This window comes from Oncorhynchus keta, chromosome 17, assembly GCF_023373465.1.
Source record: "Oncorhynchus keta strain PuntledgeMale-10-30-2019 chromosome 17, Oket_V2, whole genome shotgun sequence".
NCBI lineage: Eukaryota > Metazoa > Chordata > Actinopteri > Salmoniformes > Salmonidae > Oncorhynchus > Oncorhynchus keta.
Window position 1 is genome coordinate 23,846,459 of NC_068437.1, and position 13,261 is coordinate 23,859,719.

The following is a 13,261-nucleotide window of genomic DNA, read 5'->3' on the forward strand; positions in this document are numbered from 1 at the left end:
GTTACTGCTGGAGCATGGGCTCAGGCTGAGGAGGACTGTCTGGAGCTCCAACCACAGCTGCCTGACCCTCCCAGTGTTCTCTTCCCAGAGCACAGCCCAGAACAGCTGGGCAGGGACGCTCACATCTGGAGCCTCTATTTATACACTGTCACAGTCACACAGTCCCCGTGCCACAACATTCTGAATGCATGGTGGAGCACCGTGCAGAGATGCTTATCCAGTCACTCAGCTCCAGCTCTACATTACATTGCAGTGGAAAGGCCCGGAGAGCAAGGAGTCTAACGACTGTCATTGTCGTTCTGCCCCTGAACAAGGCAGTTAACCCACTGTTCCTAGGCCGTCATTGAAAATAAGAATTTGTTCTTAACTGACTTGCCTAGTTAAATAAAGGTAAAATACAAATTGAGCAACGTGGGGCAAGGCCTCCCTATCTCTCTCTCCCCCTTCCTCCCTCTCTCTGCTCGGGCATGTGCAGTGATGTGGGCCGAATCAAAGAGCCCCTTTTAGAAGGGCACTCAATGCTCACCAATTAGGCCCAGAGATACCCTTTTAATCTATGGAGACATTAACCCCAGAGTGCCGCAGAGCACTGCCTACATTCACACTATCAGACAGGAACGCTTTCGTGGTCAGGAGGATGTCTCCGCTTACATAGACAGAGGAAGTGAAGGAGGGTATGGGAGGAGGAGAGATATAGAACGGGAGGGAAGAAAGAAAGCAAAGAGACTCCTAAAGTGTGTGGCAGAGAAGAGAAGAGCTCCTCTGGCACCCAGGCTGAGACGAAGAGAAGCTACAGAGGCAGTGTGGGAGTGAAGTACAGTGAGAGGCCGTGTGGGAGTGAGGTACAGAGAGAGGCCGTGTGGGAGTGAGGTACAGAGAGAGGCAGTGTGGGATTGAGGTACAGAGAGAGGCAGTGTGGGAGTGAGGTACAGAGAGAGGCAGTGTGGGAGTGAGGTACAGAGAGAGGCAGTGTGGGAGTGAGGTACAGAGAGAGGCAGTGTGGGAGTGAGGTACAGAGAGAGGCCGTGTGGGAGTGAGGTACAGAGAGAGGCAGTGTGGGAGTGAGGTACAGAGAGAGGCCGTGTGGGAGTGAGGTACAGAGAGAGGCCGTGTAGGAGTGAGGTACAGAGAGAGGCCGTGTGGGAGTGAGGTACAGAGAGAGGCCGTGTGGGAGTGAGGTACAGAGAGAGGCCGTGTGGGAGTGAGGTACAGAGAGAGGCCGTGTGGGAGTGAGGTACAGAGAGAGGCAGTGTGGGAGTGAGGTACAGAGAGAGGCAGTGTGGGAGTGAGGTACAGAGAGAGGCAGTGTGGGAGTGAGGTACAGAGAGAGGCAGTGTGGGAGTGAGGTACAGAGAGAGGCAGTGTGGGAGTGAGGTACAGAGAGAGGCAGTGTGGGAGTGAGGTACAGAGAGAGGCAGTGTGGGAGTGAGGTACAGAGAGAGGCAGTGTGGGAGTGAGGTACAGAGAGAGGCAGTGTGGGAGTGAGGTACAGAGAGAGGCCGTGTGGGAGTGAGGTACAGAGAGAGGCAGTGTGGGAGTGAGGTACAGAGAGAGGCAGTGTGGGAGTGAGGTACAGAGAGAGGCCGTGTGGGAGTGAGGTACAGAGAGAGGCAGTGTGGGAGTGAGGTACAGAGAGAGGCAGTGTGGGAGTGAGGTACAGAGAGAGGCAGTGTGGGAGTGAGGTACAGAGAGAGGCAGTGTGGGAGTGAGGTACAGAGAGAGGCAGTGTGGGAGTGAGGTACAGAGAGAGGCAGTGTGGGAGTGAGGTACAGAGAGAGGCAGTGTGGGAGTGAGGTACAGAGAGAGGCCGTGTGGGAGTGAGGTACAGAGAGAGGCCGTGTGGGAGTGAGGTACAGAGAGAGGCAGTGTGGGGTTGAGGTACAGAGAGAGGCAGTGTGGGAGTGAGGTACAGAGAGAGGCAGTGTGGGAGTGAGGTACAGAGAGAGGCAGTGTGGGGTTGAGGTACAGAGAGAGGCAGTGTGGGAGTGAGGTACAGAGAGAGGCAGTGTGGGAGTGAGGTACAGAGAGAGGCAGTGTGGGAGTGAGGTACAGAGAGAGGCAGTGTGGGAGTGAGGTACAGAGAGAGGCAGTGTGGGAGTGAGGTACAGAGAGAGGCAGTGTGGGAGTGAGGTACAGAGAGAGGCAGTGTGGGAGTGAGGTACAGAGAGAGGCAGTGTGGGAGTGAGGTACAGAGAGAGGCAGTGTGGGGTTGAGGTACAGAGAGAGGCAGTGTGGGAGTGAGGTACAGAGAGAGGCAGTGTGGGAGTGAGGTACAGAGAGAGGCAGTGTGGGGTTGAGGTACAGAGAGAGGCAGTGTGGGAGTGAGGTACAGAGAGAGGCAGTGTGGGAGTGAGGTACAGAGAGGGGCAGTGTGGGAGTGAGGTACAGAGAGAGGCAGGGCATATAGAAACATGTGGGTTTACAGCTAAAGAAGGCCACAAAATTACAAGCCCATGAGGCAATAACGGGAATACAAAGCACCCATCTCATCTCTATGGATGAGCACACTTCCAAACCCCGGACTGACAGCTGCACTGCTTTTAGACGGATGCTCCAGTCTGCGGAAGAGTGCCTCCTCGCCGTGAACATCCATCTACAGTATCTCTCTCTTTTCCCTCCTCACATTCACTCTCTCTTTCAGTTCAATTCTCTTTCTCCCTCTCACACACACACACATACGTGCCTGCAAGTTCACATATATGTGGGTGCTCACACGTACACGTAAGGTGCTACCATATTTGGAGCTACCATATTTAGTATATTTATGTGCTAGATGGGTGAAGAGATAATGTCCCAGTGCTCAGTGAGAGCTAAACCTACAGGCAGCAGATATACCTACAGGCAGCAGATATACCTACAGGCAGCAGTTACACCTACAGGCAGCAGATATACCTACAGGCAGCAGGTATACCTACAGGCAGCAGATATACCTACAGGCAGCAGATATACCTACAGGCAGCAGTTACACCTACAGGCAGCAGTTACACCTACAGGCAGCAGATATACCTACAGGCAGCAGTTACACATACAGGCAGCAGTTACACCTACAGGCAGCAGTTACACCTACAGGCAGCAGATACACCTACAGGCAGCAGATACACCTACAGGCAGCAGATACACCTACAGGCAGCAGTTACACATACAGGCAGCAGTTACACCTACAGGCAGCAGTTACACCTACAGGCAGCAGATACACCTACAGGCAGCAGATACACCTACAGGCAGCAGATACACCTACAGGCAGCAGATACACCTACAGGCAGCAGTTACACATACAGGCAGCAGTTACACATACAGGCAGCAGTTACACCTACAGGCAGCAGTTACACTTACAGGCAGCAGATACACCTACAGGCAGCAGATACACCTACAGGCAGCAGTTACACCTACAGGCAGCAGATACACCTACAGGCAGCAGATACACCTACAGGCTGCAGATACACCTACAGGCAGCAGATACACCTACAGGCTGCAGATACACCTACAGGCAGCAGTTACACCTACAGGCAGCAGATACACCTACAGGCAGCAGTTACACCTACAGGCAGCAGTTACACCTACAGGCAGCAGATACACCTACAGGCAGCAGTTACACCTACAGGCAGCAGTTACACCTACAGGCAGCAGTTACACCTACAGGCAGCAGTTACACCTACAGGCAGCAGATACACCTACAGGCAGCAGATACACCTACAGGCAGCAGATACACCTACAGGCAGCAGTTACACCTACAGGCAGCAGTTACACCTACAGGCAGCAGATACACCTACAGGCAGCAGATACACCTACAGGCAGCAGCATGCAGTCATTTCTTCAGCAGGAGATCACACACACCTTCATTTTCTCTCCCCTCACGTCTCACTCTCTTCCCTCACTCCACAACGACCCCTCCCCCAAAATGTCTGCCTGCTCCTCCATCTCCTCCTCCCTATTTCAGGTGAGCGCCCACCATGTCTTTTTAAACACTCCTGAGATTACACATTTACTCTCAGAGCAGGGAGTCCACAAAACCACCAGCAGTATCTCAATCCACAGAGCAGAGGAGAGGAGATGAGCTTGTGCTGTTAGCCCTGGGCAGCCTGCTCCTTATCACAGCGTCTCTCACCTGCAAACAGGGCAGGGTCATTAGAGGCTGCAGGTGATAAGAAGGCTTGATCTACCTACCTCGGCCTAATCAAAGGAACCCAGGTTCAAACAGGCCGTCCTGCCTCCACCTCTCCCCTAACCACCTGCTTCACACAAAGCAATGAGCTCGGCCATGAACGTGTCATTCAGTCACAGACACACATTGTACTTTGAATACTTTCTAGACAGTTGCAGGAGAGTCATGTTGTAAAGATCAGGTAGTAGCTCCAGTCCTCACTCAGAGTGGTGTCTGTCATTCCTCCCTGCAGTCAAAGTCTGAGTGGTGCAACTCTCAAGCCCCTATCAGCTTAGCAGTTATCACCAGTAGATCAGTGGATTCTCCTACAGACATACAAGAGCAAGTTCATGACCTCTAATAGCAACACTGCTAAAGGTACTGAGGGTGATAGCTAAGAGTCTTCATAACTGTGATCAAAGATATACTTTCTGATGAATTGGGTTGCAGAGACACAGAGTGCAGTGGCGTTTTCAGCTCCAACGCAGCTGGGTGTTTACGGAGGCCACTCAGGTTCTGTGTCTGTCCTCTCAGAAGGGAAGATGACGCAGGGACAGCGGTGAATTGTTTACTTGTTTCTTTCTCCGGCTGGGCTAAGCTGTTGCCATGGTTTGAAGAGGAGGTGGGGGTTGTTTTTTGGGGCGGCTGGGTGGCATGCCAATGAAGCATAAATGGATTAGGTAGAAAACTGAAAAACACAGTCGGATGGAGAGTGGGGACTGAGCGAATGGAGAGGGGGCTGAGGAATTCCAGCCTCTTGGAGGAGTGTGTCAGGGTTTTGAAGGGCGCGTGCCACCACGCCCCTCCTCAGACGTTCTGTTTGATGTAAAGCCTGCTAACCAATCACAGTTGTTCCAGCTGCTGCTTGGCCTTCTGCAACCCTCTCCCACCTCCTGCCCCAGTCCCCCAGACCCGGACAAGGCCTGGCTGGCACAGCTGACTGGGATCAGGGCGCCCCCCTGCCCCCCTTCAAACGCGATAGTCTGTGGGAAGCTCCTTGTACAGGGGCATTATTACCACTCTCCTCACCCCTCCACCCATCACCCCTCCGTGAACAGCTTCTACCCCCAAGCCATAAGACTGCTAAATAGTTAGTTAAATAGTTAACTAAATAGTTAGTTAAATAGCTACCTGGACTTCCTTATCTGTCACTTTATTCCTAGTTATATGTACATACCTACCTCAATGACCTCATAGCCCTGCACATCGAATCAGGTACTGGTACCCCGTGTATATAGTATGGCCAAGTCATCGTTACTCATTTTGTATTTATTATTACTTTTATTATTACCTGTTTTACTTTTCTATTATTTCTCTATGTTCCTTCTCTCTGCATTGTTGGGAAGGACCCGTCAGTAAGCATTTCACTGTTAGTCCACACCTGTTGTTTACGAAGCATGTGATGAATAAAATGTGATGCCAGTCCATCTGAGGAAAAGGCTGAGGGGGTCGGGCCTGCCTCCACAACATACCCCGATTAAAAGACAAAACTGAGCTAGCAGCATAACAACATCACACTGTGGAGATGGGGTTAGAGTGAGATTCTGAGTGTGTGTTAAGCTTCCTGCTTTTCAGATGCTTTGCCAAGTGTTCTGTGTAGCTGTAACCTTGTATTTGTACTAGTTTCTACCTCCTCCGGCAGCAAAGGATGATGAGACAATGCCTGGGTTTTTCATCACTCCCTAATTAGTGTTCATCCCAGTTTGTATGTGAGAGCTTTGTGTGTGTGTGTGTGTTGGCTCGATGTCTGTCATCTCTTCTCTCAGCAGGACCTCCTTATCTTGTATTGAGAAACTGGCAGTGGTGGAGCAGGGGGGCGGGGTGAAGCGGTTCAGTACGGGCACAAGGACAAGTGATAACAATTAAGGGCATTCACAAGGTAAATACGTGCATAAAGAACCTGCACACCACAGCGTTAAGAGCAAAATTAGCTCATGCGTCAATGAAGAATTACCTTGATAAAAATCTCTACCACTTCACCACCATCTTAGGCAATTCAGAACCTGCCAGTGCCACTAACCTGAGGCTGTGGTGAGATAAAACCATAGGGGATTTTCACCTGTACTACTCCCTACTGGTGCTGTTTCTCCTCCCTGTACTGCCTGGTGCTGCTTCTCCTCCCTCCTCCCTGTACTGCCTGGTGCTGCTTCTCCTCCCTCCTCCCTGTACTGCCTGGTGCTGCTTCTCCTCCCTGTACTGCCTGGTGCTGCTTCTCCTCCCTCCTCCCTGTACTGCCTGGTGCTGCTTCTCCTCCCTCCTCCCTGTACTGCCTGGTGCTGCTTCTCCTCCCTCCTCCCTGTACTGCCTGGTGCTGCTTCTCCTCCCTCCTCACTGTACTGCCTGGTGCTGCTTCTCCTCCTTCCCTGTACTGCCTGGTGCTGCTTCTCCTCCCTGTACTACCTGGTGCTGCTTCTCTTCCCTCCTCCCTGTACTGCCTGGTGCTGCTTCTCCTCCCTCCTCCCTGTACTGCCTGGCGCTGCTTCTCCTCCCTCCTCCCTGTACTGCCTGGTGCTGCTTCTCCTCCCTCCTCCCTGTACTGACTGGTGCTGCTTCTCCTTCCTCCTCCCTGTACTGCCTTGTGCTGCTTCTCCTCCCTCCTCCCTGTACTGCCTGGTGCTGCTTCTCCTCCCTCCTCCCTGTACTGCCTGGTGCTGTTTCTCCTCCCTCCTCCCTGTACTGCCTGGTGCTGCTTCTCCTCCCTCCTCCCTGTACTGCCTGGTGCGGCTTCTCTTCCCTCCTCCCTGTACTGCCTGGTGCTGCTTCTCCTCCCTCCTCCCTGTACTGCCTGGTGCGGCTTCTCTTCCCTCCTCCCTGTACTGCCTGGTGCTGCTTCTCCTCCCTCCTCCCTGTACTGCCTGGTGCTGCTTCTCCTCCCTCCTCCCTGTACTGCCTGCTGATGACATACAGTACATAACGCTAAGAGCATTCCAAAAGACTGAGGCATCACTCTACAATCATCCAATGGAACATTTGGAAACACCCTGCTCTGGGCTGGAGTGTGAACTCTGTTGAAGTCCTCTGATCGTCTTATCACCAGGCAGGAGCTGTCATGGAAAGTATGTTGCTCCTCATAGATCCTTTCCACTGTGACTCTGTGAGCCCTGGCCTTGGATTCATCTTTCGCTCCTGAGTGGAGCAATTGTCTAAGTCACTGCATCTCAGTGCTAGAGGCGACACTACAGACCCTGGTTCAATCCCGGGCTGTATCACAACCGGCAGTGATCGGGAGTCCCATAGGGCGGCGAACAATTGGCCCAGTGTTGTCAGGGTTAGGGGAGGTTTGGCCGGGGTAGCCCGTCATTGTAAAATAAGAATTTGTTCTTAACTGACTTGCCTAGTTAAATAAAATCTTTGATTCACTGATGCCTTCCTCTAATGTCGCTCATGTCACCTCAAACAGAGGTTGTCTCAGCCTGGGAGCCATTCACTCTCTTTTTCTACAGCTGTTATTCTCCTCTCGTTTTCAGGTTGTTTTCAGGTTGCACCCATTGATCATTGGTGACAGGTCAAAGGTTCAACACACAGCAGGGGACACAAAGGTTCAACACACAGCAGGGGACACAAAGGCAATGTATGCTTGCTTTGTCAGTCACTCACTATTGTACATTTCACTCTCTTTTCCTTCTGTGTGATTCAGTATTTCCGAGTCATCTCAGGACTTATTGAGAGGCAGATTTTCAACATGGCAAGGCCCATCTCCAGCCCCCCTCTGTGAGGGACAAATCCCTGTGGTCATGCCTCTTAGAGAGCCCTGCTAGGGGTTAGGGTGGGTGGGGGGGCTATAGGATTAGATATACTATACTGTATATATTATATAATTCCCTTTCTATGGCAGCAGCAGCCTCATTTAAGACGGTGAGCTGTCTCATGTGCGACGCCCCCTCCTGCAGGGACCAGGTGCACCTTGTCGCTGCCTCCCCATCACTCACCCATCATCATCACACTTCACTTCCCAGCGCTGCTCTCACACATGGCTGAGTGCACTAAGGCAGGCCTGGGGGGCACTCCCTGCAGAACACCAGTCACAACACACTGCACTGTTACCACACTGCCTGGCTGGTACTGGTACCCCCTCCCCTTCCAGCCTGCTGCCTAACAGATCAAAACGCTTACTCACCCAACTTCAGGAGATAGATACCTGAATTATTAAACACCCCATTATTTATTCCAATGTCTGTCCCCCTGTCCTCCCCCCAACCCCCCCCTCTCTCTTTTGGGTTTTCTTTTATCATTCTATCCTCTGTTTCCTTTCCTGTCATCCCTGCGGCTTTGAAAATGACAGGGAACCTTGAGCTGTTGTTTAGAGTGAGAACAGACAGAGACTGGAGGACATGAGGGAAAAACAATACCAGGAAGATGCTCAGATCCCAACCAGGATGAGGTCAGATGACAATGAGAGCTTAAACCAGCTATTTTGGACCTGAATGTCTAACGAGACCGTCTGTATTTATGGTTTTAGAGGAATGTGTTTGTTGTGTTATGTGAATATGTGTCTCAAAACGTTTTTCTTACCTTTCCTAGAGGTTTAGAGTCCCAGCTCCTCTTTTCTATGGAGGGGGGGATCTGAGTCTGGTTCAGTGAGGGGGGAACCTGGTAGATATCCTGCCCAGGAACAGGCCCTCTTGTTGAAGGGGGCACCTGGTAGATGTCCTGGACAGGAGCTGGCCCCATGGAGGGAGGCACCTGGTAGATGTCCTGAACAGGGGCGTGGTACTGCTTCTGGGCGAGCATGGGGGCCTTGGGTGGGGCTTGGGGGCCCGTGGGTATCTGGTACAGGCATGAAGGGGAGGGCTTGCCATGGTTGGGGGGCATCATGTAGATGCTGTCGGGTAGGGCGGGGACAGGACCAGGGTTGGAGAAGGCAGGGTGCATGGCTGTGTACTGGGAGGAGGGGGAGGGCTTAGTGTAGGCACTCTGCGGGGGGAAGGCCAGCTGGCTCAGGCTCTGGGTCTGAGCAGAGCCAGCCTGGGAGGCCTGGAGGAGTGGAGGCTGCTGCTGCTGGCCCGCCTTGTCATACATGCCCACCAGGATCTTGAGTCGGTTGCCGGGGACGATGCCCTGGCGTCCATGCAGAGAGCAGAGCCACCAGCCGTCCAGACCCTGGGTGTCCCGCTCCAATACCGTCATGATATCACCCTTCCGGAAGGACAGCTCGTCTGGGGACTCGGCCACATTGTCGTACAGGGCCTTGGCCAGCACGTTCTGCAGAAGACAGGAAAGAAAGGGTTAGTTCATTATTCCTTAACATTTACAGAAAAGATGTGTCTTAAGGCCTTCCAGGACAGTGAAATAACTATAATTTACAGCTGACACCTAGCAGGACACAACACAGGCTCCATCTGTCTGCCCAGAGCAAACAGCCACCCACTCACTTTGGGACGCTTTGAAACTAAACTAATATTTGGAGTGCGCCCCTGACCGGTACCTCCTCCTCTCCCTTCCCTGGCACTAGTACAGAGTGGTACGACAAGCCTGGCATGGGGCCAGATCACACACACACACACACACACACACACACACACACACACACACACACACACACACACACACACACACACACACACACACACACACACACACACACACACACACACACACACACACGGCCCCTTCAAGTGGCCCCCTTCACTAGACCTCAGGTCACACACAGTCCTCCATCAATGTCCCCAAGCTAAATGAACTAAGTCTGATTAGTTAATTGTGAGGAGCCTCAACTTCCTGATTTATTGCCTGGCTTCGCGTTGTCCAACTTAGTGTCTTTGTGTTTAATAAGAGAGGAAGAGAGAGTGAGAGTCAATACTGCCATATTAATCAGAGGGGCCTCTCATTCCTTGCTCCTATTCATCTGTCTATTCAGCACCCAGGCCTCTACCGAGGAGCAATGCCACACAGGACACAGGGCTGATCCTTTACGTGCCCAGAGAGCTCCCGCTCTGTCTCCCGCCCGCTTGCACATGGCTCGCTCCCTCCCCAGCCCAGATTGACTATCACTGGGATAAGGATGTTTGTGCCGAGCCTGACTGGGTGTGGGGAGCGGGGTTCAAGGCAGGAGATAGTGTGCCTCTGCTCACAGTGTAGTTATTAATATGGTGTCGTCTTGTCAGGAAGGTTCCCCCGTCTAAAACCCATTATAACACACCCTGACCTGACAACCCCCCCCCTCTCTCGGTCATTCTCTCTGACACACACACACACACACACACACACACACACACACACACACACACACACACACACACACACACACACACACACACACACACACACACACACACACACACACACACACACACACACACACACACACACACACACACACGCACACACACACATAGGTGCTCAATACCAGAAATAAAATGTCCCACATTCTTTGTGCTGCCTGAATCCCAGTCAGGTAAGAAAAGTACCATCCCCCACCCTGGCTCCTTCAGTCTCATGATGAGATATCAAACACCCCTGTTCCACTGCCAGATAGAGACAATTACAACAGACCCTGGGTTGCCTACTCTCTGTGTGCCAGATATGGTCAATTATAAACATGTGTGATTATTGTGCTATTACATTACCCTGACGGTAATGGCAATGCTAATGTATGTTCAGATGTTCCCTATATGTAGTCAACGTAAGGAATCAGAATTGTCCCCGTGCTGAGTGAGGGTTGCTGTGATGTGATGCATCGCTGTCTGCGTCATGTGTATTCAGGGATTGACTCAGAGCATATTGGGATGGTGATGAATGCAGGGCTGTGTGCTGGTCTATTGGAGGGACAGTCAGGGCCTATCTCGCAGTCACAGTCTGATGAATGGCCTTCTTGTAATGGGAGAGGGACAGCTGCTCTGAGTTCACGACCCATCACGCCTGAGGAGGTTCTGGACGGGCAGATCCACACACACAGCGCCCTACTATAGCCTCTGAGTGGTTCTCTTGTGGCCAGAAGCTGTCTGCGATGTCACCATGCAGGCCGAACACACACTGACCAGGCAGAGACACATAAACACACACACTGACACACACACATTGATTGTGAAATAATGAGGGGTCCTCAGACTAGTAGAAAGAGCTCATTATACTATGAGTTTTACTCACTGCAACATCTTGACTGCAGCAGAGCTTACGTCTTCAGACTCACTGAGCTTTCCCAGGACACCAGAGTGATTCTCCATTCCCCACCAGGGATGTATCAAATCAGCTGGTGTTAATGGATAAATGGATTCTACTCAACGTGGACAGATAAATGGTTTCAAGTAATCCCTACCTTCAAAAAGGCCACGTGAAATGTGAATGGTTTTAGAGAGGATGTTAACAGAGGTTTGAATAGAATGAGAGTCAGAAGTATAAATTCTTCTATATGCTTAAGTGGCAATGAGGGAATGATAAGGGTAGCATGGTGTCTCATATTGCCAAGTCTTCCATGTTATCTTTACTCTCCCTTTCCAGCTTGTCCTCTTTATCTATTCCATCCATCTCTACCTTCAGACAAAAAGAAAGAGATTCCTTTGACGGCCATGCTTTGTCTGCTGCTCTCTGTCATAAGTTCATTTCCTGTTGAAGCGAGGGAGTGGACAGAGAGGACTGATGACATCACAAGATTTGAACTTTGCCTTTATTAGCCGAAGGCCTGCCTGCCAAATCTCAGTATAACTCACCCACAGATCTCTCCCTGTTTTTCTCACTCTGGCCACAGAAACAGGAAGTGCTTAGAGAATGATTCATGTGCCGTTCTGATTGGGTATGAGTAAATAACTAGATGACTACTAGTCTCCCTCCCTACTATAAATTGCATATATGATGTACACACCGCCCCAGACACAGCTGAGGGTGGAGACATCACCATGACTAGAAAACTCATCTCTGCCGGGTCACAATTTGTTTCTATTCTGCCAACCTCCAACTCTAGTCAAAACAGCAAGGGCTCATTTGAATCTGTTGTTCCAACAACAATGTGGTTCAGGTGGCCATACTAATCCAGTGGCTCTGTCTGTGCTGTGCTCCATTTAGTTTGTTTGGGGTAGAAACCTGACAATGGCAACAGTGAGTCACGGGGGTCCAGCAGTTTTCTAGCTGTGTACAGCTAAGTCACTATGCTAACACATCACCGTGGAGGTCCCTGTGGTAATAGCAGGTCAAAGCCTGCCCCCATCACCCTCGAGCCGAGAGCAGCCAAAGTCTGACGGCAAACGTTATCACTCCACGAAAGAAAGAGTGGAGAAGAAAGAGGTGAAGAGAGTCCAGAGGCCTAAAAGTTCATTCATTTGCATTTAGAAGGGTCATGGAATGGGGATCTTACACATTTACACTTAACAGCAAGCTGCAGAAGCTAGGGTATGAACTAGGGAAGGAGTGATGGTAGAAATGAAGGAAAGTCAGAGAGATCCACAGGAAGAGAGGGAGAGGAAAAAGAGGTGCAGTGGGTCTGAGAGAGGGAAGGAAACGGCTGCAGTGTCCATTCAGACAGCCACTGAGCAGGAAGTAATGTGGCAGCTGGTTGAGCACGCTCAGTGCAGAAAGGTCAGTGAAGGGGAAGGCAGCAAGTGTGTGTGTGTGTGTGTGTGTGTGTGTGTGTGTGTGTGTGTGTGTGTGTGTGTGTGTGTGTGTGTGTGTGTGTGTGTGTGTGTGTGTGTGTGTGTGTGTGTGTGTGTGCGTATGTGAACGTGAGAGGGGAGGGCAGGGTGGTCTTTGTCTTTTGCCTCTACGTGACCCCGTGGGACACACACTAGTTAACTCACAAGAGGGTGTATGTGTGTTTTGTACACGACTGTATATTTTTCCCACGGAGACAGGACTTTGGGCACAGACATTTTATGAAAGCCCCTCTCTCCTCGACTTACAAAGCATCACAGCAATAAGTCATGTCTTTTGCAAACAATACTCTGCCCTTTCTCCTTTGTGCTGTTTCTGTCTCTCTGTTCTCCCCATCCAGCCCCCACCCTTTTAAACAAACGCCCCCTCAGTCATCGAAAGTTTTTATTAGTTTAAAACAGATAGACGCCGCAGACAAAACAAGGCTGTCTCTGCTGCTTAAATCACATTAGCCACCTGAGCCTGGCCAAACAATGCCACTGGGTTACAAAAAGTAAAGTTTTCATTTTTTGGTTTGGGGGTAGACTTCTGAGAAGTCAC

General features: G+C 51.2%; 1 protein-coding gene and 1 long non-coding RNA gene across 5 annotated transcripts in view; both read right to left on the reverse strand.

Moving 5' to 3' along the window:
- Positions 1–13,261, reverse strand: part of LOC118396663 (breast cancer anti-estrogen resistance protein 1-like) — a 166,187-nt gene that overhangs the window by 27,591 nt on the left and 125,335 nt on the right. For all 3 annotated transcript variants that reach the window (XM_035790986.2, XM_035790985.2, XM_035790987.2), the window contains exon 2: positions 8,654–9,343. In XM_035790986.2, coding sequence (XP_035646879.1) covers positions 8,654–9,343 — 690 coding nt within the window. The remainder of the gene's footprint in view (positions 1–8,653; positions 9,344–13,261) is intronic.
- Positions 3,014–4,764, reverse strand: LOC127908229 (uncharacterized). 2 transcript variants are annotated; one of them, XR_008066419.1, is made up of 3 exons: positions 3,691–4,764; positions 3,349–3,538; positions 3,014–3,234 (listed from the first exon to the last, which is right to left on the reverse strand). It is a non-coding gene; the product is annotated as an uncharacterized LOC127908229 (long non-coding RNA). The 2 variants fall into 2 exon arrangements; XR_008066418.1 differs by having other exon boundaries at positions 3,014–3,405; positions 3,482–3,595.